This window comes from Halichoerus grypus, chromosome 15 (genome assembly GCF_964656455.1).
Source record: "Halichoerus grypus chromosome 15, mHalGry1.hap1.1, whole genome shotgun sequence".
Classification (NCBI taxonomy): Eukaryota; Metazoa; Chordata; class Mammalia; order Carnivora; family Phocidae; genus Halichoerus; species Halichoerus grypus.
In genome coordinates this window covers 56,448,927-56,473,722 of record NC_135726.1, presented here as the reverse complement: position 1 = coordinate 56,473,722, position 24,796 = coordinate 56,448,927, and the positions used below count along the sequence as shown (strand labels likewise).

At 41.6% G+C, this 24,796-nt stretch overlaps 1 protein-coding gene across 1 annotated transcript; it reads left to right on the top strand.

The window, feature by feature from the left end:
- Positions 1-87: 87 nt before the first annotated feature.
- Positions 88-24,547, top strand: LOC118548103 (uncharacterized). Its single transcript, XM_078063408.1, has 4 exons — positions 88-574; positions 6,155-6,281; positions 6,772-6,867; positions 18,511-24,547. Exons 1-4 carry the CDS (start codon positions 476-478, stop codon positions 20,661-20,663), a joined length of 2,475 nt encoding a protein of 824 aa, XP_077919534.1. The 5' UTR covers positions 88-475; the 3' UTR covers positions 20,664-24,547.
- The last annotated feature ends 249 nt before the right edge of the window (positions 24,548-24,796 follow it).

Genomic DNA, 24,796 nt, shown 5'->3' with positions numbered 1-24,796 from the left:
CCCCGCCCCCGCCGGAGCAGTCCGGGCCTCCGAGTGGCCGGAATACCAATGAGGCCCCGGCAGCCGCCGCCCCCCGGCCGTGCGACACCAACCAGAGCTCGGTCCCGGCCCGGGGACGGGGTCGGCGCCCCCACGCTGGCCTCGCGAGGCCTGGGGCTGGCGGCCCTCCGTGCGCGCGCCCGGTGACCTCTCGGGAACGTGGGGCCCGGCGCGGGGACGGCCAAGGCTCCGGAGCCGACGGGGAGCGCGCTGCCCGCGGGGCACCGACCAGGCCGGGGGCCCCGCCCAGCTCCCGTCTCCGCGCGGCCGAGCCAGCCGGGGGGCAGCGGCGGCCGCCAGCGCCGCGGGAAGCAAGCCGTGGGCCGCGGAGGCCCGGCCGCCCCGCGGAGCCTCCCCGGCCCGAAGCCCGCCCGCCGCGCCGCCGCCTCGCGGGCCTCCAGGATGGTCGGGCGCTGGCCGGGCGCGCGGAGCAGGGATGCACCTGCACGCGGGGCCGCCGGACGGCGCTGACCTTGAGCGTGGCCCGCGCGCCCCCCCCCTGCGTGCAGCCCCGGCTGCGGTCTCGGCCCAGCAGGTACTCGCCCCGCCCGCGCGGAGGGGAGCGCGGCCTCTGCTCGCGGCTGCCGGGGGGGGGGGGCGGGAAGGCGAGGCCCCGGGCTCGAGGCCGTGCTCGTCGACCTCCGCGGGCCCAGCGGTCCCCGGGGAACGCGGCACGTCGCCTAGGAAGGAACAAAGGACCGCGGGGGAGCGGGTGGAGGGCGGGCCGCCCGCGTCTGGGTCTCAGCCCCACCGCCGCCCACCGCCGCCCTCCTGCCCCATCCTCCCCAGTCTGCCCTTGAACCTTCCACTCTCCCCGCCCGCTTCACCCCGCGCACTCCCAGGCCCAGTCCCTGCCTGGCCCGCGTCCCTACGCCCACTCTTTTCGCACCTGTTTGTTTTTAAAGATTGTATTTGCGAGACAAGCCGGAGGGGTAGGGGCAGAGGCAGAGGGAGAGGGAGAGGGAGAAGCCTCCTTCTCGCCGAGCAGGGAGCCAGATGCTGGGCTGGATCCCGGTACCATGACCAGGATCGTGACCCCAGCTTGAAGGCAGAGGCTTAAGCCACTGAGCCACCCAGGCGCCCCATCAATTGTCAGTTTGAAGTCCTGCAAGTACTAAAAATACTCCCTTGGTGATAGTTGCACAGGGGAAAGTGTCGAGTCCAAGATGCCTGTTGCTGATGGGGTCTGGTCCTGGGATATCAGTGAAGGAAGCCAATTCCCATTGAGGCCCGAACTGGTTTATCAGCTCTGTGTAGACCAGGATTAAGAATGCACAAATACCCAGGATGAATATGAGGACCAGACCAACTCTGGATGTTCTGGAAAAAGGGTGACTCTTCCTCTTTAGAATGTGAAAAAAGATATTCTATTGAAAAAATACTAGATATTACAGGACATGGAAATTATACGCGATCGGAGTTTGCATAAATCAACTGTTCTCTCATAATTCGATTTATATTCTGATATACTGTTTGGGGGCCAGGAGAACACAGCAGTAATAATAGTTCCTTCAGTGTGCCTTAGGTGATGTAGGAAAGACACTACGGTTCGAAGCCTATGGCCGAGTTGACCCATCTTTGGTGCAAAAAGGTGGTTTTATTAAAGCACGGGGACAGGACCTGTGGGCAGAGAGAGCTGCCCCGGGGTCATGAGGAGTGGCCCATTATATACTTTCAAGTTGGGAGGGGGGTTAGGGATAGCATTAGTCCCTGAGGAATTTTGGAAGCAAGGTTTCCAGGACCTTGAGGGGGCTAGCCTGTTGCTAGGAAAACGTCCTTTATTACTGTCTAATAAAACCTAAGTCATGAGACCCTTCCGATGGATATCAGTGGGTCATATGCTTGGGGAATGAGTGCCAACAGGTATGGGGGGGGTTAGAGATAAAGTTTCCAAAGCAATTTTTAAAGTTTTTTTTTTTTTTAAGATTTTATTTATCTTTTGACGGAGAGAGACGCAGTGAGAGAGGAAACACAAGCAGGGGGAGTGGGAGAGGGAACACAAGCAGGGGGAGTGGGAGAGGGACAAGCAGGCTTCCTGCTGAGCAGGGAGCCCGATGCGGGGCTCGATTCCAGGACCCTGGGATCATGACCTGAGCCGAAGGCAGACGCTTAACGACTGAGCCACCCAGGCGCCCCCCAAAGCAATTTTTATATGTTGAAGTAGGCTTACAGCGTCTTGGGGGTTGGGCTAAGATTGCCTTTTGCCCTTAGCCAAGTATCACCATCCAGGCAGTTGAGTCCCTAGAGGAATGTCACCCTGCCTGGTTCAGGGACTTGTCAGTGGGCTGTAGGTAGTAAGGAAATGTAATAATTTTACTCCTTTCTTTCCCACATCATTAGGCACTGATAACAATTTGTTTCCTTACAGCTAATGTTACCTTTTATTGGCTTGGGGCTCTCTGCCAGATTTCTCCCCTGTATTGTTCATATCCCCCCACCCTTTATCATTTGTAAGGATCTTAGATGGGTTTACCGAGCGATGTGCAGAAACCATCCCATTTAAACCGGAGACTTCTGAGTTTCTGTTCACTTGTAGTTTCTGCTGAGGAGAACAAAGGCAAAAGAAATGTGGATAAAGTGAAATTTCCTTACTACTTGCAGCTAGAGACAGAAAGCAACCTTAGCCTGACAAAAGCCAGACCTTATGAAAATCCCTTTTCAAATTCACACTGCAGCTCTTTCTGCCCATGGGCCCTGTCCCTAAGCTTTACTAAAAACAGGTTTTTGCGGGACATCTTAGTGGCTCATTGGGTTAAGTCGAGTCTTGATCTCAGCTTAGCTCTTGATCTTAGGGTCTTGAGTTCAAGCTTCTTTACGTTGGGCTCCACCCTGGGCGTAGAGCCTTCTTAAACAACAAAAAAACAGATTTTGCCCTGACGATATCTCAATAATTCTTTTCTTGACCTTTGGCTCCTGGCCCACATCACATCACATCAGTTTTTACTGGATAATGAAGACTCTCACCTTTGTGTACTAGAGAGAGTGACTTCTGGGACTGGAGGTTCTAAATCAGCCAGACCTCTATCCCATAGGTTTTTATTTTGCTCCACACTCATGTCACAAACATACTCTTCTTTTTTTTTTTTTTATTTAAAGATTTTATTTATTTGACATAAAGAGAGAGCGAGCCCAAGCAGGGGTGTGGCAGGCAGAGGGAGAGGGAGAAGCAGGCCTCCCGCCGATCAGGAAGCCCGATGCGGGGCTCGATCCCAGGACCCTGGGATCATGACCTGAGCCCAAGGCAGAGGCTTAACGACTGAGCCACCCAGGCGCCCCACAAATATACTCTTTACTTCTTTGTATTTTCAGAAAAAGAAAACAAGAATCACATAATTAACATAAGTTTGAGTGTCTTAAAATCCTGAAATAATACAGCGCACAAACGATGATTGAAACGAAAGTTTTCAGTGAAACACTATGTTGTGCGGTTATTGAGCCCAACAGTCAAGAAGGAAATCTCGATACCTTTAAAGGCACCAGTTAGTAATTTTATTTAAGAAGCATGGGGACAGGACCTGTGGGCAGAAAAAGATGCACTTCAGCCTGCAGGAAGCTGGTAGTTATATGCAGAGTGTGCAAGGGGCCGGGGACATGCAGGGAGTATTAGATCATAAGTGTTTCTTTGAATTTCTACTCGTAAAACTACTTTTGCAAGATTTCTCTGGTGCTTATTCAGTTCGATACTCTCGGTGAGAGCTACAGGCAGTCAAAAGACCCTTTAAGAACGTAGCTACCAGCCCTTATTTGATCCTTACTAGAAGTATGCGGGCTCTAGGTCGGCGTTCTGGCTTAACAGTGAACCTTCTTCTGCTTCTAGCCCTCATCATAGTCGACTTAGAAATAATACCTCTTTTATTTATATCATTCAATGTGTTTGTGTTGAGAGTGTGAATAAAAGACAGAAGCACCATTATCCAGAAAGAGCTTTATAAGTGTCATGTCTTTGAAATGTTTCTTTAGTCACCATGACAGTTCTGTACTCTGTAACTTTTAATGTGTATGTATCTACTTTCTGAATGTATGGATGTGTGCATGAAATGTAAAAAGGTACATGAGTGTTGTGTGGATCCCTTCTTGTTTCCCTCATTCTTCTCAGGTTTGACACCTGCTATGAATATGCTTTAGAGTCCTCTCTGTATATTGACCCATGTGTCATTTTAGATCGACTCTAGGTCAGACAACTAGTGTGAAAACCTGATCCCTTCCATGTTACTAGATGTTTGACAAAATCTTCTCATAATCATAGAAGAACAATGTGTTTGCTCTCTTAGAGTAATATTATATATTTTCTATGAATTTATGAAGAACTGTTAGATGCTCTTTCGTAAGGAGGAAATGCTGAGAAAGGATTGTTGTTGGCTTTCTTACCATTCCAGTAGAACCTGTAATTGTTAGGGCGCCTGGGCGGCCCAGTCGTTAAGCATCTGCCTTTGGCTCAGGTCATGATCCCAGGGTCCTGGGATCGAGTCGGACGTCAGGCTTCCTGCTTGGCGGGAAGCCTTCTTCTCCGTCTCCCACTCCCCCTGCTTGTGTTCCCTCTCTTGCTGTGTATCTCTGTCAAATAAATAAATAAAATCTTTATAAAAAAAAAAAAAGAACCTGTAATTGTTATAAAACCCATTCAGTTCCAAGGCTTCCAAGAATTCTTGCCTTGGAGTTCTACCTCTTTGTTATTCAAAAATGTTTACCCATAGGCTACTGCCTTATTAGAAATACAGATTCCCATTTAACCTCAGGACTCCTGAACAGAATCTGCGTTTTAACAAGACCTCCAATGCGCTGTTGTGAAATTCTCATTCACTTTAGAATTTGATCAGTACATTTGTAACCCACTAAAACATTCCACCTCAGAAGTAGACACAACTAGGGGTGCCTGGGTAGCCCAGTTGGTTCAATGACTGCCTTTGGCTCAGGTCATGATCTCCAGGGTCCTGAGATCGAGTCCCACGTTGGGCTCCCTGCTCGGCGTGGAGTCTGCTTCTCCTTCTCCCTCTGCCCCTCCCACCCTACTTGCACTCGCGCTGTCTCAAATAGATAAATAAAATTTTTAAAAAGAAAAAGACAACCTATAATGTATGATATAAATACAGTACTCAATAATTTGTTATGCCTCTGTTGACGCCTTCATTTTACAAATTATCTTGGATAAATACACAGTATTTATAACAGTTTTCTGGATCATATGCCATCCTCTTACCTTAAACGTAGAGAACACATTAGAGCATATTACTGTGTTAAAAATTATCTTAATGCATCAAGGAGGAAACTCACCTAAGCCAGAACCAGTTCTAATATAACTCAGCTAAAAGGAGTTCACTCCTTGGGGAATCACAGAAACAACAACAGGTGGGAAACTTGATTTGCAGCATATAAGGAGATCCCAGGGAATAACTTCCAAAGCAGACACAGTGCAAGGGGGAATGATTTCCTATGATTTGGGGTTAGGGTGGATTTTTTTTTTTTTAAAGATTTTTTATTTATTTGACAGAGACACAGTGAGAGAGGGAACACAAGCAGGGGGAGTGGGAGAGGGAGAAGCAGGCTTCCCACCGAGCAGGGAGCCTGATGTGGGGCTCGATCCCAGGACCCCGGGACCATGACCTGAGCCGAAGGCAGATGTTTAGCGACTGAGCCACCCAGGCGCCCCAATAAATAAAATCTTTAAAAAAAAAAAAAAAGAAAAAACACTTCACTACATGCTTTGTATGTTATGTAAATGAGCTTTGTGCTCCTCCTCTGGTGGAGATTTTAATATTACAATGAGATAAAAGGAACTGTAGATGACTCCGTGGGTTACTCCGTGGTCCATCTGCTTAGGGGTCATGGGGATTAAGCTCAAACTGGGCCAGCCCAAGCTCTTCCTCAGAGCAGTCAGTACCCTTTGTTGGGTAGTTTCTCTTTCCCTGGAAGGACACTCTGCACACGTTTGAATAAAGTAAAAGATAAGGTGGAAACGAGGTTAAGTAAAATGTGGGACAAAGGTCGGAGGGTACTAGCAGGTAAGCAGGGAAGGTCAGGTCGTGGGTCTAGCTGGTGACATTAACTTGTTCTTTCATCTTAGGGACCATTGTGAACTCTACCAATGGCCACTTGGTAACTGTGGTATTTATTGCAGGGACTGCTGACATTCAGGGATGTGGCCATAGAATTCTCCCAGGAGGAGTGGGGATGCCTGAACCACACTCAGCGGGAATTGTACAGGGATGTGATGTTAGAGAACTACGGACACCTCCTCTTCCTGGGTGAGGATGACTCCTTCCAGATTTCCCAGACCACACTCAGGGTTTTGTTCCTTCCTTTGAAGACTGTGTATTAGAAGATTCCCCTTTGAATGTTGGGAATTCAGATCCAGGCAGTAAGGGAAATAAGTAGGGGTTTGTAGATGTAGAGAAAAATCTTCCTGATGCTTCCTTTTCAGCCTTAGCTTCTCCTTCCTTAAGGGAACGTCATCATTTCTGTAGATGAGTGGCAATTCTAAACAGTGAGTGGCAAAAAATGGTACTGCCCACATCTTCTCCAATTTCCACTCACTACTGTCTAGTACTTGGAGGTGGAGGTCAGGATGTGAACATTGGAAATCTCTCCTGTGTCTTCTAAAGGGGCTGTTGATCAAGAGCATTTGGGAAGTCATTTTTAGATGCTACAAATGTCCTGTCTTCTGTATTGAGCACGATATTGGATTGAAAATCTCCAGCAATACTCCTATTCATTCCTTTTTTTTCTAATAACCAGGTCTCATTGTGTCAAAGCCAGACCTGGTCATCTTTTTGGAGCAAAAGAAGGAGCCTTGGGATGTGAAGAGAAAGAAGACAGTAGCCATCCACCGAGGTAGGTGGGAATGAATGAAGCAGATGACAGAGGTGAGGTCCAAATGTGAAGGAGGACAGTGACCTTAAAATGTGGTTTGAGTAGCTCTCCTTGAATGGAAATCTTGAGAAACCTATTTTTCTCCCTCTCACAAAGAGATACCTGCTATCCAACATTATCAAGCTCTTACATTCTCTAAGGATTCTCCTTCAGCTCCAGTGATGGTCCATCACATCCACAGGGAGGGCCAGGGGACTCTCCTGGGAGTGGGAGGCCCTCCATTGTCTAAGAACGTCTCCATAGCTGTGAGGGCTCTGGGAAAATCTCCCTATTTCTGAGGACCTTAGTGTTAAGCCCTTCGTAAGTTCTGTTTGCCTCGTGTGAAGAGTGTCAGGGTGGTTGTAGGCATATTGGGGTTTGGTGTAGAAATCCCAGGAACACTGATGACAGACATCCCATGTTTTCTGTTTTATGCTTTCCAATGTTATGGAAGGTTTAATTTTAATTGTACAAAATTGAGACTCAGTAATTTATCAGATAATAAAGCACTTCCCTAAAATAAGAAAATCTAATCCTTTATTTCACTTCAAAAGTTAATTTTTTGCCTATGAACTGAAATTAGAAATTATCACTGTGTTTTCCATTCCTCAATGGTGAAATAATGTAATGCATCTATTTGTATCCTAGAATTCCTACCTGAATTAATGCCACAGGGGAACTAGAACATTTAGATCTTAGAACCTTAGAACTCACATCCTATATTAAATTCTCAATTGTTGCCTTATTTCTTAGTAATTGGATCATTTTATAATTTTGTATTCTTTTGACTTTGTCATGTGTTGTTTTCACTTTCTTATTAGTTACATGAGAGATTCATCTCTCATGTTTTAGATCAAAATTTCTGATATGACATGGGCATGTGCTTTATAAGAAGTGAGGTAGATAATTAGTAAAATCCCCATATTTTCTTTTTTAAGATTTTCTTTATTTATTCATGAGAGAGAGAGAGGGGGAAGCAGAGGGAGAAGCAGGCTCCCTGCCCCGTGGGACTCGATCCCAGGACCCTGGGATCATGACCTGAGCCGAAGGCAGACGCTTAACCATCTGAGCCACCCAGGCGCCCCAGCTCCCAATTTCTAGTTCATTATTGTTATACTTCCTGTCTCTGAGTTTACATTTTGGTCATGCATAGTTTTCCTGATACCACTTAGTTACCTATTTTCTCTTCTTCCTCCATGAGCATCTTTATGATGGTTATTAGAATTCTTTGTCAGGCAATTAATTGTTGACAATTAATAATTCTTATTAACTTAGGGCCAGTTTTGGAAATTTGTTTCATTCCTCTGATTGGAACACATATTTCTATTTCTTTGTATGCCTTGTGAACTTCTGTTGATACTTAGGAATTTAAAAAACAGCCTGTGGGCCCAGAATTATGGACTTGCTTTCTTTTTTTTTTTTTTAAGATTTTATTCATTTATTCATGAGAGACAGAGAGAGAGAGAGGCAGAGGGAGAAGCAGGCTTCCCGCGGAGCAGGGAGCCCGATGCGGGGCTCGATCCCAGGACTGTGAGATCATGACCTGAGCCGAAGGCAGACGCTTAACGACTAAGCCCCCCAGGCGCCCGGACTTGCTTTCTTTTTTTTTTTTTTTTTAAAGATTTTATTTATTTATTTGACAGAGAGAGACAGCGAGAGAGGGAACACAAGCAGGGGGAGTGGGAGAGGGACAGCCCGATGCGGGGCTCGATCCCAGGACCCTGGGATCATGACCTGAGCCGAAGGCAGACGCTTAACGACTGAGCCACCCAGGCGCCCCTGGACTTGCTTTCTTTAGGAGTACACAAGTGATAGTAATTCTGGGGCCTGTCACGCATGTTCTGGGCATTTGTCTTGTCTGAGTTTTCGTAATTTCCCAGTTTAAGAAAGTGGGGTTACTTCTTTAGAACGCATGATACCTTCCTCTCTCGGTCTTCAGTTCTGGAGTCTCTTCATTGTTTGAACAAAGGCTCACCGTTTGAGCAGCCACCACACTGCATCCAGAGGGTGCTCTCATTCCCTCTGAGTCCCATGTCAGGCATGACAGAAACAAGTCCCATAGGCAGCTGAAAAGAATCCAGATCATGACTATATAGGCAACTCATTTGTTCTCTCCTGAGGAGAGGTGAGAGTTTTCTCACCGTGTTGCCATTGATTGTCGGGGGAGGTGAGCCACTGTTGTGGACAAGTGTCACAAACTTCCCTTGTCTCTTTGATGAGGCTCTTCCTTTGTACTTGCCTAGGGGTGCTGTGTTCTCCTAACTGGCTTCTGGAACATTCTAAAAGGTAATTTAGTCTATTTTTGTCTCCACGGGGATGCAAAGTCCTGATGCTTCCTATTTCTCCATTCTGTTGCTGTCCTAGGATGGGTATTAATTTTGCACATTAGCATTTTAACATATATGCATATATGTGAGTTCAGTAAGTGGGATAGCTTATTTTAAATCTTTTAGTTGTGTCTTTCCATAACACCTTAAGCTTGTTGGTAAAGACAAGCAAAGAAGATTCATTCCATGGAACGATATGGGAAGATGTGGAAGCAATGGTTCTGAGTATTTATACTTAATGAATGACTGGGAAGGTGATGGGGGGGTAGTGAAGGGCAGGAAGGATGTCATAATAGATATAACCAAACTGGGACAAATACCTATCATGAAATTTTTACTGCCAGAAGAGATAAAGGATATAAAACAATTGGGGGAGAACCCCACCTTCAGTCAGTTATGTTTGCAGAACGATGTCTTTGAATGCAAGGACCCAAATCCATTTTTTAAACACACAGATTTTCTTTTTCTTTTTTTTTTTTTTTAAAGATTTTATTTATTTGACACAGAGAGAGAGACACAGCGAGAGAGGGAACACAAGCAGGGGGAGTGGGAGAGGGAGAAGCAGGCTTCCCGCCGAGTAGGGAGCCTGATGCGGGGCTCCATCCCAGGACCCTGGGATCATGACCTGAGCTGAAGGCAGATGCTTAACGACTGAGCCACCCAGGCGCCCCTAAACATACAGATTTTCTGAAAGGACATTTGTTAATTTTGGAAAGTCACCTAGCCCATGCTGAAAGTTATCATTCAAACCATTTCAAGTATAAAATTGGATTAATCAAGCAATCAAATATTTCTGAAAGTTAGACACTTAAAAATGAAAATAAGAATTCTAAATGTGATGTCAACCCTCTGTGATAAAATTTGTTACATCTCATGGGCTAAAAATAAATGTTTCCCTGTGTACATATGCATATGTTTATATATGTGAGTCCATGAAATACATTATTGAAATCATGTACATTGAGACACGATCGGGTGTGTTCAGGGTGGTATGGCCGTAGACGAAATCATGTACATTTAGATCTTGAAAAATAACACTACTAATAATAGTGACAAACTCCCTTAGTTTTTTTTTGTTTTTTTTTTTAAGGTTTTATTTATTTGACAGAGAGAGACACAGTGAGAGAGGGAACACAAGCAGGGGGAGTGGGAGAGGGAGAAGCAGGCTTCCCATGGAGCAGGGAGCCCGATGCTGGGCTCTATCCCAGGACCCCGGGATCATGACCTGAGCCGAAGGCAGACGCCCAACTGAGCCACCCAGGTGCCCCCAAACTCCTTTAGTTTTAAAGATTATTCAGTAAGATATTTATTTTACCATGCCGGTTGATTGATTATCACGAATTGTTTTGTTTTCTTTTTTTCAATTTCATCCTCATGGTTTAGTTCTATCTCTAGGAAAATTCCAGTGGCATATATTGAAGCAACGTTTAGTGTTACCAGGAACATTTCGTTTATGTTTAATACTCTAATGGAGGGGCGCCTGGGTGGCTCAGTCGTTAAGCGTCTGCCTTCGGCTCAGGTCATGATCCCAGGGTCCTGGGATCGAGCCCCGCATCGGGCTCCCTGCTCCGCGGGAAGCCTGCTTCTCCCTCTCCCACTCCCCCTGCTTGTGTTCCCTCTCTCGCTGTGTCTCTCTCTGTCAAATTAATAAATAAAATCTTTAAAAAAAAAAAATACTCCAATGGAGATGTTAGGGCTTGGATATACCACATTTCTGTGTTTTTCCGAACACCCTCCCTATTTTTTTCTTGTGTTTTCCTATATGCATTTTAAGAAAATAATTCTACATTCCCTTCTTTTTTCTGTGAACATTGTCTACTCAGTACCATATTGCTTTAGCTAGAAATTAAAGCATGCTTTGAAAATCTGGTCCTTCCTACGTTTAATTTCACCTTGTCAATATATGTACTTTATGACACTTTTCACATACATCTATTTCTTTGCTTTTGAGTATTTTTTTTTAATTTTAATTTTATTTTTATTTATTTTTAAGATTAGGAGGTCAACATCTTTTTTTTTTTTTTTAAGACCCCATTTCCTAGCAAACTCTACCCCCAACACAGGGCTCGAACTCACAACCCCTAGGTCAAGTCTTGCCTGCTCCACAAACTGAGCCAGACAGGCGCCCCATTTTGAATATTTTTTAAAGTAGAGTCACACATATGGAACATAAGCGAACAGCTCCATGGGATTTCACAGACTGATCACGTATCTGTAAGCCATTGAGGTCAAGAAACAATATTATTTGTTCTCTAAACATCCCCTCAAGCTCCCCAGTAACTTTCCCCAAAGTTCTCTTAACATGTAGGGCAAGAGATTGCTGTCCTCATTTTGTACTTTATATAAATGTAGTCAGTTAATGGGAACGCTTGTATTTAGCCTTTATTCTCTCTGTGAATTGATCTGTATTCCTCCATGTTACTGTGCATCCTTCATTAGAATGGGTTGATACGATTCCATTGTGTGAATATCAAATGATTACATCATTTTAGTGTTAATGGGAGGGGGGATAGTTCTTAGTGGAGGACTGTCATGAATAGTACTGGTATGTAAGGTCTATAATTTGTCTTTTAGTGGAACATGCACACATCTGCTGGCTATTTATGTGGGAGGATTGTTGGTAAATATGTTTATATATGTTCAGCTTTACTAGATACGACCAAGCCCTTCCCCAGTCACTTGTACCAATTTTCACAGCCACCAGCAGTGTTTGGGGTTTCTAGTTTCTCGACATACTATCCAAAATGCGGTAATTTATGTGATTTTGACTTTGGGCTCCTGTTTGTTACATGATGTCACAAAGTCGTGGTTTTATTTGCTTTTTTGTTGTTGTTACTTCTTACTACTATGGATTTGGGCATTAACCTTTGGATAATCTCTTTTTCAGAGTGTCTAGTGGGTTACTGTGACTATTTTTTCTGTTTTGGTATTTTTTTCTTCAGGCTTTGTGGTTCTGTATGTATTATGAGAATGAGTCCTTTGTCTCCTCTCTCAGTCTACCTCTATTTCTATCTCTTGAGCTTGTGATGCAGAGAAGTTCCTAATGTAATCCAGTTTGCCATTTTATCCTTTATGGTTAGTGTTTTTTTACCATTTTTAGAAATTTTCACACAAAAAATAAATTTTCTCATATACTAAGTCCACAGAGATAGAATCCTTTGTGTTTTTCTAAAAACATAATTATCTTTACAATATCGATCAGAAATGTATTAAAAATCAATGTTCTCAGGGGCATCTGGGTGGCTCCGTCAGTTAAGCGTCTGCCTTTGGCTCAGGTCATGATCTCAGGTCCTGGGATTGAGCCCCACATCGGGCTCCCTGCTTAGCGGGGAGTCTGCTTCTCCCTCTCCCTCTGCCTCCCCCCCCCGCTCCCGCTCTCTTGCTCTCTCTCCTCTCAAGTAAATAAATAAAATTAAGAAAAAAAGCAATCTTCTCTAGTTTGTGTGGTGACTGAGGTTTTCTATTCTTTTTCTTTTTTTCCCCCACATGGATAACAAATTGAAGTGTATTCCGAAAATGTTATATTGTGCTTTCTTTTCATTTGCTTTAACTAGTCACTTCTTCACGTGGATTAATGGCACCACAATCTTGGAGCAGACTTCTGTGATCTGTCTCCATCTTTTCCTGCCTCTAGTGATGTTTAGCCATCTCCCAGGACCATACACCCAATGTCACTTTTCTTTTTTAAGATTTTATTTATTTATTTGAGAGACAGAATGAGATAGAGAGAAGGGGGAGGGTCAGAGGGAGAAGCAGACTCCCCGCCGAGCAGGGAGCCCGATGCGGGACTCGATCCAGGGACTCCAGGATCGTGACCTGAGCCGAAGGCAGTCGCTTAACCAACTGAGCCACCCAGGTGCCCCCAGTGTCACTTTTCATGTCAAAACCTTCCATGCGCCTCTTTGCTCTGATGAGTGATTATTCCTATATCCCATAGCAGAATGGCCTCCAGAAGCTTGGCAGTAGCAATCATTTACTTGTTCTATAGATTGTAGCTCGGATCTTGGCAAACCGATAGCTGGTCTACCATTCTCTCTCTCCTTCCTTCACTGGAGGCAGGGTAACCCCTTCTGCAGACTTTATGGCCTATCACATGAGTATGCTCAAGTCATTAGATATTGTCTCTAAAGGGGTCCCGCCCACAGGGACAGGTTTTGGCTGAAAAGATTCTTGCTGTGATTTTGGATGAATGCTTCTTTGGCATGTTTACACAGTGGCCAGGGCTGTGTCCCTTGTGGTACATGTGGGTCTTCTTTATTTTCAAGACCATTAATGTTAGCCCTGTGGACTCTTGTTTGGAGGGAGGTTAAAGTAAGAGCTTCCAGGTACATTGACTTTTAAATTTTCGTCTGTGTGTCACTGCCAAATGAGCAGCAAAAGATCATGAAGAAAAACATATCTTGGATACTGTTGTGGATATCTTCTCAAAATCATACATTTGGTGTAGGTAGCATTGTTGTTATTCCTTGAAATCTTGTTGTGAGCTCAGTGGTCCCGTGATTTTCATCCACTCCAGGTACAAAGAGTAGGTCAACTGTAGTCACACGATCAACATTTCCTCCGGATTTTCATCTAAGTTCAGAGCCACCAAAAGTATTTTTTTTTTTTTTTTAAGATTTTATTTATTTGACAGAGAGAGACACAGCGAGAGGGGGAACACAAGCAGGGGGAGTGGGAGAGGGAGAAGCAGGCTTCCTGCGGAGCAGGGAGCCCGATGCGGGGCTCGATCCCAGGACCCTGGGACCATGACCTGAGCCGAAGGCAGACGCCCAACGACTGAGCCATCCAGGCGCCCCACCACCAAAAGTATTTTTGACATTGTGACCACCTCTGTTGCATTTTACAAAATCCTTCATCTTTTTTTTTTTTTTTTAAAGATTTTATTTATTTATTTGTCAGAGAGAGAGCACAAGCAGGGGGAGCGGCAGGCAGAGGGAGCGGCAGGCAGAGGGAGAAGCAGACTCCCTGCTGAGCAGGGAGCCCGATGCAGGACTCGATCCCAGGACCCCAAGATCAGTCGCTTAACTGACTGAGCCACCCAGGCATCCCTCCCCTTCATCTTTTATGTCTACGTTGCTCTTTATAATATTCCCTATTGATGGGTGGTGAACACCTCTGCCCTAATTCCTATGTGTTTCCCAATTCTCAGACCTATTATTGTCATGAGCCATGATTCCACTGTTTGCAGGACCTGCTTTGCCTTGGTTAGGTGTACAAAATCCTCTCATCAGATACGTGTAAATTGTATGCTTTCACACAGTTGAGGTGTTCTTCACACATCTCCCTTAGGAAGTTCATTACAGAAATTTAATGTAGACCGCCATGGGTACCGGGATTTGTTTACCTGGACCCACAGGGACAGTGCAGAAGTGAATGCTGTAGCTCACCCAATTCTTCTGCATTGTATCTTGCCAATTATAGTCTTGAAAAATGTTTCCTGATGTAAACTGATTTTTAAAATTTTTAAAGTTTTCATTTATTTTACAGAGAGAGCGTGAGCACATGACGGGCGGGGTGGGTGGGATGGGGAGAGGGAGAGACTCTCAAGCAGACTTCATGATGCGCACTGAGCACGGAGTCTGTTGAAGGACCTGACCCTATGACCCTGAGATCATGACGTGAGCCAAAATCAAGAGACAGACACTTAACCGACTGAGCTACCCAGGTGACCCAAATTGAGTAGATTTTATCCCAGATCTTGTGTCAGATTAATTAAAGTTTGATGAGATGGTGTACATATGGGAAGATTAGGCAGGAGCCAAGCTGGGGTCAAACTGAGTGGTGGATATTGTTGGGAGATAATTGTATGGTTTTAAGTTTCTCCACGTGTTAAGGATAGAGGTATTGAAAGTTTTTATTCTTAGTTGTCTTTCCTCTGATGTGCGTGTATTAAAAAGCTTTGGAATATAGTGATAATATCTTGCCCTTGGGTAGAGGACAGATTTGTTTACTGTAGAGGAAAACAGAGATGTCTCCTTCTATGGCAAAAGTTCAGGAAGGTATCCTGTATGCTCCTTCAAGATACTGGAGTTTCCTGTGCTCAGGGTCTCACAGATATGACACAAACCCACTGCATGTGCAGCATCTACCTGTCTCAGCTGGGGCTGGGGGGCTGGCGAGTGAAATTAGTGTGATCAAGAAGCTTAAGCTATTTGATGTGTCGTGAGCCATAAGATCCCTGGACTTGAGTCTGGGAGTCCTGTCTTCTGCCATCAGTGGAAAATTGTTATAGGCAAACTTGTTCCATCATACAATGTGTGGAATGTGGAATTTTTATACTTCTTGGAATTATTCATGGACCTTATTCAAAATGAAATGGATATTTATGGGTTTGTTTCTGCTTTTATTTGTTCATTTGTTTATTAGATTGCACCTATAAATGAAATCATACGGTGTTGGTCTTTTTTGCCTGACGTATCTCAATTACCACAATACTTTCTAGGTCTATCCACATTGTCATACACGGTAAGAAACAACAAAAAAAGCAGAAACAGACCCAGTATAAAACAAAAAAACAAACTGCTGCTTACTGGAGTGGAACGGAGAGGGATGATGGGCAAACTGGGTAAAGGGGAATGGAAGGTACACGCTTTCAGTTATGGAATTAAGAAGTCATGGGGATAAAGGATACAGCAGGGGAATATGCTGAGTGGTATGGTAATAGTGTTGTGCCAGGTGGTAGCTACGCTTGTGATGGAGAAACATTTCTGATGCAAATGGCCATCAACAGAAAGCCAGAGCACCAAACACCTACGTGGAGTAAACTAGACTTTTTTGTTCTTGTATTGTGTTTATCCTGCTTTGGTACCAGGGTAATGCTGGGCCTCATAAAATGATTTTGAATGCTTTCCCTCCATTCCACTATTTCTAAGATTTTGATGAAGATTGTCATTAATTTCTTTCTTTTTTTTTTTTTAAGTTTGATAGAATTAACCAATGAAGGTATGTGGTCCTGGGCTTTTCTGTGCTGGGAGTTTTTTTTATTCCACATTCAACTTTCATTCTTGTTACTGGTTTGAGAAGATCTCCTATTTCTTGGGTTTAAGATTCATATTTCAATCTTGGTAACTTAGGTATTTTTACGAATTATCTGCGGGTTTTTTAAGTCACCTGATTTGTTAGTATATGATTGTTTATAGCAATCTGTTATCACACTATATATTTCTGTAGTTATCTGTTGTGTTTTTTTCACTTCCATTTCTCATTTTGATTTTTGAGACTTCTCTTTTATTCTTAGTTAATATAGTTAAATTTTTGATTATTTTTTGGACAATCTGGGCATTAATTTCAGTGTTATTATTTATTACAGTCTGTGGTTTATTTATTTCTGATATTTCTTTGTTATTTCCTTCCTCCACTGAATTTCAGCTAAGTTTCTTCTTTTTCTAGTTCCTTGTCTTAAAATGTTAAGAAGCTAAGTTGGGGGTGCCTGGGTGGCTTGGTCGGTTAAGCATCTGACTCTTGATCTCAGCTTAGGTCTTGATCTCAGGGTCTTGGGTTCAGGAGTGGGTGAGCTGATTAGGCTCCATGCTAGGTGTGGAACCTACTTTTAAGGAAAAAAAAAAAAAAGAGGAGAAAAAAAGTTGAAAAAAGCAACTTAACTCAAGCATTTGTAGCATAAAAAAATTGAAAATGGAGTGTCAGTTGAAAAAATTAGTAGAAATAAATAATGCTAGTGATGACCAACAAAATACCAAAAAAATAAGGTTTCCTTAGGGTTTTTTATAGATCATATCATCTGTAAACAGATAAATTTGCATTTTCTTTTCCAGTTTGGATTCCATTTATGTATTTCTCTTGCCTGTTTGTTCAGACTAGAATATCCCTTACTGTGTTGACTGAAAGTCGTGAAGTCCCTTCATTACCTTGTTTCTGATCATACAGGAGAAGCTTATAGTCTTTTACTATTAAATATATTAGATTTCAGCTTTTCATACATATATGGCCTTTATTAGGTTGAGGTGGTTTCCTTCTATAAAGTATAAATACTTTACTGAGTATTTTTAATAATGAAACGTTGTCCAGTATGCTCATACTCTTGTTCTGTATCAATATGATGGTCATTTTTGATCTTCGTTAATGTGGAGTTTTAAATTTATAGTTTTCCATATGTTAAAACACCCTCAAATTCCAGGAAGAATTTCCTGTTAATTATGTTGTAAAATGGTAAAATGTGCTTTTGATTTTCAGTTTGCTTTATTTTATTGTGGACTTTGGATGACTACAGGTAGTAGTTTATAGCCTTCTCTGCTTGTCGTGTCTCCCCTTGTCTTTGATAAGGTAATGCTGGTGTCACAGAGAGTGTTTTGATAATTTCCCTTCTGTTCACTCTCTAAAAATGTGGGAAGAGACTTGAAGTACTTTCTCATTAAATCTCTGAATTATCCAGTGAATTCATCTGGCACAAGACTTTTCTTTGTTGGGAGTTTTTAAATTACTTTTTCAATCTAATTAGTAGTTGTAGATCAGTTGTGAATTTTTAAATATTTCTTCATGATGGGGTCTGCCAGGTAGCTTACATCTTTTTTGAAATTTATACACATTTTTGGTATCTATTTCTTGGTATATAATTATCCATTGTCACTGCTTATTTGTATTTCTGTGGTATCAGTTACACTGTCTGCTTTCACTTCTTCACTTCGGATTTAGTTGGTTTTCTTTCATTCTTTTTCTTTTTTTAAGATTTTACTTATTTATTGGAGAGAGAGAGAGCGCACAAGCGGGGGGGGAGGGGCAGAGGAAGAGGGAAAAGCAGCCTCCCCCTTAAGCAGGGAGCCCCATACGGGACCCGATCCCAGGACCCTGGGATCATGACCTGAGCTGAAGGCAGATCCTTAACCCACTGAGCCACCGAGGCTTCAGGTCTTCTTTCATTCTTACTTGATTTTGTTAAAGGTCTGTTAATTTTTGTTGATCTTTCCTGAAAACCAACTCTCCCAGTTGTTGATATTTTCCTATTTTTGCTATTTCCTATTTTGTCCATTTCTGTTGTATGTTTAAATTTCCTCCCATCTGCAAATTTTGGGCCCATATGGGACTTTTCCTGATTTTTTGAGGTATAGGAAAGGGATGTGTGCTCCAGCATGACAAGACTACAGAACTGTGTATTAGGCTATGTGGTCAGTGTGTTTGCAAGTTTATGTGTCCATGCAGGAATGAAGTCCTGATGATTCCTTCTTAGCCACCTTGCTGATGTTCTCTGACTGATTTTCAGGTTGTATATTAGAACTTGTCAGCATGTTCATCTGAGAGTAGTAAGTGGAATGATTTTACTTTTCTCTTATTTGATATCTTTCAGCCATATCTTCACATGACATCCAGAGCTTCATGCCAAAGCCGAGCATAGAAGCTTCTTTCCAAAAAGTGTCAATGGGTAGACACAAAAATAGTGACATTGAGGATTTACACTTAATTATAGACCAGGACAATGATGGGAAGAGTGAAGGGTATCAAAGATATCATGAAGGACATATCCAGACTCAGACAACTGCCCATAATAAGAATCTCACTGTCCAAAATGGTGAACGATATAAAACATTTTGGAAAACCTCCCTTTTTAAGTCAGCTGTTTCCAAAAACCAGTGTGATTCTGCAAGTAAAATCTCAAATCAAGTATTCAAACATACATATTTAGGGAAAGACAGTTTGGAAAATCTGGAAAGTTACCTAGTCCCTGCTGAAAGTAATTATTTGGACCATTCTGACAAAAGGATTGGATTGACTGTTGAGTCAGATATTTCTGAAAATCAGAAATTGAAAAATGAAGAACAAAGTGCTAAGTGGGATCCATTTGAGAGCTGCTTCACCAAGGAGTCGACCCTGCAGAATTACCAGAGCCTTTTCAATGGAGACAGAATTGCCCAATGCAGTGAATCTGAGGAAACATTTAAGCAGAGCTCAAATGTTGATAAACATCTGAGGACTCATTTTCCAGGAAACCATTATGAATGTAATAAATGTGGGGAAGTCTTCTATCAAAACTCTAACCTTATTATACATAAGAGTGTGAATATGGGAGAGAATCCTTATAATAAATGTGTGAATGCTCTTAACCAGTCCTCCAGTGTTGGTGACCGTCAGAGAATTCATGTGGGAAAAAACCCATTTGGATGTAAAAAACCTGGGAACATGTTTAGTCAATCATCAAGACTAAATATGCCTAAGACAATCCATACTGGAGAGAAAAGTTTCATTTTTAAGGAATGTGGCAAGGACTTTGACTGGCACTCAGCACTACCTCAACAAAAGGGGATGCATACTGGAGAGAAACCGTACAGATGCGAAGAATGTGGTAAAACCTTTAAGGTCTGCTCATCAGTAAATAGACATAAGCGAATCCATACTGGAGAGAAACCTTACAAATGTGAAGAATGTGGCAAGGCCTTTAACCAGCAGTCAAGCCTCACTGAACATCACAGAATTCATAATGGAGAGAAACCTTACAAATGTGAAGAATGTGGCAAGGCCTTTATCCAGCGCTCACACCTTATTAGTCATCACAGAATCCATACTGGCGAGAAACCTTACAAATGTAAAGAATGTGGCAAGGCCTTTAACCACCACTCAGGCCTCACTCAACATCACAGAATCCATACTGGAGAGAAACCTTATAAATGTCAAGAATGTGGCAAGGCCTTTAACCATGACTCAAGCCTTACTCAGCATCACAGAATCCACACTGGAGAGAAACCTTACAAATGTAAAGAATGTGGCAAGGCCTTTAATCAGCGCTCACACCTTATTAGTCATCACAGAATTCATATTAGAGAGAAACCTTATAAATGTAAAGAATGTGGCAAGGCCTTTAGCCAGCACTCACACCTTATTCGACATCACAGAATTCATACTGGAGAGAAACCTTACAAATGTGAGGAATGTGGGAAGGCCTTTAATAGGCACTCATACCTTACTCAACATCACATAATTCATACTGGAGAGAAACCTTACCAATGTAAAGAATGTGGCAAAGCCTTTAACCAGCACTCAAGCCTTATTCACCATAACAGAATCCATACTGGAGAGAAACCTTATAAATGTAAAGAATGTGGCAAAGCCTTTAAACATGACTCTACACTTACTCAGCATCACAGAATTCATACCGGAGAGAAACCTTACAAATGTAAAGAATGTGGCAAGGCCTTTATCCAGCACTCACAACTTATTAGTCATAACAGAATCCATACTGGAGAGAAACCCTACAAATGTAAAGAATGTGGCAAAGCCTTTAATCACAACTCAAGCCTTACTTACCATCACAGAATTCATACTGGAGAGAAACCTTATAAATGTAAAGAATGCGGCAAAGCCTTTAAACAGCACTCAAAACTTACTCGACATCACAGAATTCATACTGGAGAGAAACCTTATAAATGTAAAGCATGTGACAAGGCCTTTAAACAGCACTCACACCTTACTAATCATTACAGGATACATACTAGAGAGAAACCTTAACAAATGTAAAGAATGTGGCAAGGCCTTTAAGCAATGGTAAACCATGATTCCTGATCAGAAAATGTATTGTGGAGAGCATTTTACAAATATGATGAAAGTGGCAAGCCCCTTACAGTACTTAAGCCTTACTCAGCATCAGAGAGTTCCTACGGATGAGAAACATTACAAAAGTAAAGGATGTGGTAAACCTCTAGAGGCACATGCTCAACATCATAGCTATCATACAGGATAGTCGCCGTAAAGTATAAAAGTTGCAATGCCTTTAACTGGAATTCAATCCTGAATCAGTATCCCAAAATGCACACTAGATTCAAATCCTACAAACGTATGAATGAGGAAAGACCTTTTGAAATATACACTTTAGAAAACATTAGAGAGTACAGAAAGGAAAGTAACTTCAAAAACATAAATATTTAGAAATGTATTTAATTGAACATCAAATGTCAATAAATGTCACAGAAATCAATAGAAAGCAGTACATCAGTTACTCTGTTTAGACAGTACTCTACATCAAAATACTTAATTATAAGGAATAATACAAAGTTAAACATTTAGATGACGTATATGCTCTTATGCTTCAAAAGATTTACAAGGGGGGCGCCTGGGTGGCTCAGTCGTTAAGCGTCTGCCTTCGGCTCAGGTCATGGTCCCAGGGTCCTGGGATCGAGCCCCGCATCGGGCTCCCTGCTCCGCGGGAAGCCTGCTTCTCCCTCTCCCACTCCCCCTGCTTGTGTTCCATCTCGCTGTGTGTGTGTCTCTGTCAAATAAATAAAATCTTTAAAAAAAAGAAAAATAATAAAAAATATTTACAAGGGATGGATTTTTGCATAGGTACAATTAATTTCAGTATGTGCTTTTGTTTTATACTGACCCTATGTGAGTTTTGTGACTAGTAAATATCAATGCATATCTACTCTCAGACCACTCTAGAAAATTAACTTATGCCTAGTGGGTGTGTGAAATTACGTGGCTGAATGTTGCTACATCAAAGATGCGATAGGCCCTTCTTAGGTGGGTTTTATGCGTATCTGATTTTACATGGCAGGTGAATGAGAATATGATATACAGTATACGAGGAAAATCTAAATGGAGATGTTGTTCTTGGTTATAACATTAATGTAAATTACCATGAAATAGGTGTTCAGAACATCATTCCCCATTCATTAAAACTAAAAAAACTTCCTGGATATTATAAATAAAATGGTTTACTAATTGGCCTTTAAGGGAAAAGAGATGGCAGTCCAGTAAACTACTATGTACCTTCATAATAGCAATTGTTGTAAGATGAGACTATCAGTGGATGTGGTTGAAATGAGGAAATCAGCACAGATACCAGAAAGAGAATAGGTAACTCTTCCCTAAAATGACATAGAATTGTACATTCGTATTTTTTGAGTTACCTCAGGCCTGAAAATGTTTTAGTATGGAAATTGAGCTGTTAAAAACTTAAAATCAGCCGCTACAAGATGCCTTCTTTTAAGCCTCACGGTAACCAGAAAGCAAAAACCTGTAGTAGATACACAGTAGATAGGGAAAAAAGAATCTTAAGTATACCCCTATAGAAAATCATCAGATCACAAAGATAGAGAGCAAATGAATAAGAAAGGGCAAATAATTCTAAAACAGACTGGAAACAATGAAAAGAATGACAACAGTAACTCCATACCGTATCAATGCTTACATACCTATATCAATGCTTACGTTAAATATAAAGGGACTAAATTCTCCAATCAAAAGTTATAGACTGGCTGAATGGAAAGAAACAGAACACCCAAGTATATTTTCCTTCGAGGGGACTCACGTCAGCCTTAAGAACACACACAGACTGAAAGTGCAGGTGTGGGAAAAGCTGTTCCATGCAAAAGAAACCAAACGAAATCAGGGTACCTGTGCTTACACATCAGACAAAATAGACGTTAAGCCAAAGACTATAGTAAGACACAGCACAGGTCATTATAAAATAAAGGGGTTACATTGTGCAGTGTTTGTAATTATGTGATGTTTTGCAGAATAGCAAAAAGGATTTCCACCGTTCTGGTTTGTGCAATGTTTATGTACCTCTGTATCTTAATGTGTCCCCTAAATGGCTAGTTGAAATTCAAAAACCTATTTCTGTGTTTTGAGGGTTGGGGAAAAAACACTAAATGACAATTTGAGAAAAACTGACTGCTTCCAGATTTTGATGTGTGTGGAAAAGTACCATTGCAATGATAGTCTTGGTAATTTACTGTAACAAGTAGCTGGTAGTTTATTAAAACTGACTTGCACAAGCTAATAAATCTTTTCCACAGTATTCAGGTTTCTAACCTCTGGCTGTTATACATTGCATACTTTTTCACACTTTATTTAATTTACAATGTTCTCTGCTATTTAAAGCCCGCAAATAACTAACTTGTCCTTTCAGGAAGGTTATCATAATACCCTTTAGTAAGAGTCCTGATACTATTTCTGAGCAGCTTTTCTTTGTATACAAGCAAATGGTAGGCATTGTATGGGTCACTTTTGCAATACTTCTGGTAGTGGATTTAGTTCAAGTTGGGTTGTTTCTGAAATGTACATCTGCACATAAGAAAACCTTACATTCTGCTTTGATTTTTAGACTACATGTGAGTAAAGGTTTTGTACATACGCTATATATGCATTTACCAAATACAAAACACTCATTTCCTGTTCACGAAAGGTGGCTAATGTGTACTTATGAATTGCTTATAGTGAAGCTGTAGGTTTGTATATTTATGTAGCATCTTTATTAAGAAGACATTTACTTCTGTGTATTGCCTTTTGCGCTTTGAGCTATATAATCTTTTGTGCACTGCATTGTTGTGTTGATTTGGTCAAAGATTGGATGCATATGAGTCACTTCTAAAAACTAGTTTTGTTCGATAAATATAGTAGTAATCTATGTTTTTCAAATATAACCTGCTTTCCCTAAAAAAATAAAATAAAGGAGTCAATTCAGCAAAAGGGTCACCTTTGGAATACTTACGTACCCAACATCAAAGCACCTAAATATATAAAGCAACTATTAATAGACAAGAACAGAAAAAGAGACAGCAATACAATAGTAGGGGACTTTAATACTGTACCTTTAATAATGCACAAAAAATCAATAAGGAAACATCAGACTTAAATGACATTTAGTAGATGGACTTACAACATTCCATCCAACAACAGCAAAAAACATATTCTTATCAAATGCACAAGGAACATTCTCCAGTATGGATTATATATTGGGCCACAAAACAAGTCTTAATAAATTTGATTGAAATCATACCAAGCATCTTTTTCAACGACAATGGCATGAAACTAGAAGTCAGTTGCAAGAACAAACCTAGAAAAATTACAACCATGTGAAAAATAAAGAACATGCAGCAGCATTACTCCTAATAGGCAAGACATGGAAATAACTTGCGTCTGTTATCAGATGAGTAGATAACGAGGTGCACATCTAGAATATATGCTGACTATAATTACAATACTATATTGCCTATTTGAAAGTTGCTAAAGAGTAGCTCTTAAAAATTATCACACATGCAAAGAATTGTAACTGTGAGGTAACGGATGTTAACTGTGGTAAATGTTTTGCAAAATATATACATAAATCATTAAATTGTACACTTTTAAACTTACGTTATATGTCAGTAATATTGAAGAAAACTGGAAAAAAGTTAAATAAGCAGATTAGGTATGAGGTTAAGATGAGAGTGGTGATAGCTAAAGAGTATGAAGTTTCTTAGGTGGTGGTAAAATGTTTGACAGTGGTTTGCTTATACCTATGTGTGAATTGGTTAAAAAACTGTCAATTGTACACATTCAGTGGGTAAATTATATGGCATGTAAATTATGTCCAAATAAAGCTGTTTAAAAAGAACCAAAATAAGAAATCCCTGCATAAGAAGACCTAGTATTAATGACAAATATCAAAGACTAAATAAATTCAAATATTAATTAACACACACGTATGTGCACACACACGTAAGATTTCAAATGGAATTTGGCATTTAACTTTCTCCTCTGTTTTAATATTTGTGATAATACAAAAATAATTTTTCAAAGAAGTACATGGTATGGAAGTTCTGTCTAATTAGATATACAGTGTTACTAGTGTTAAGTTCAGCAGGCTGACGTTGGAT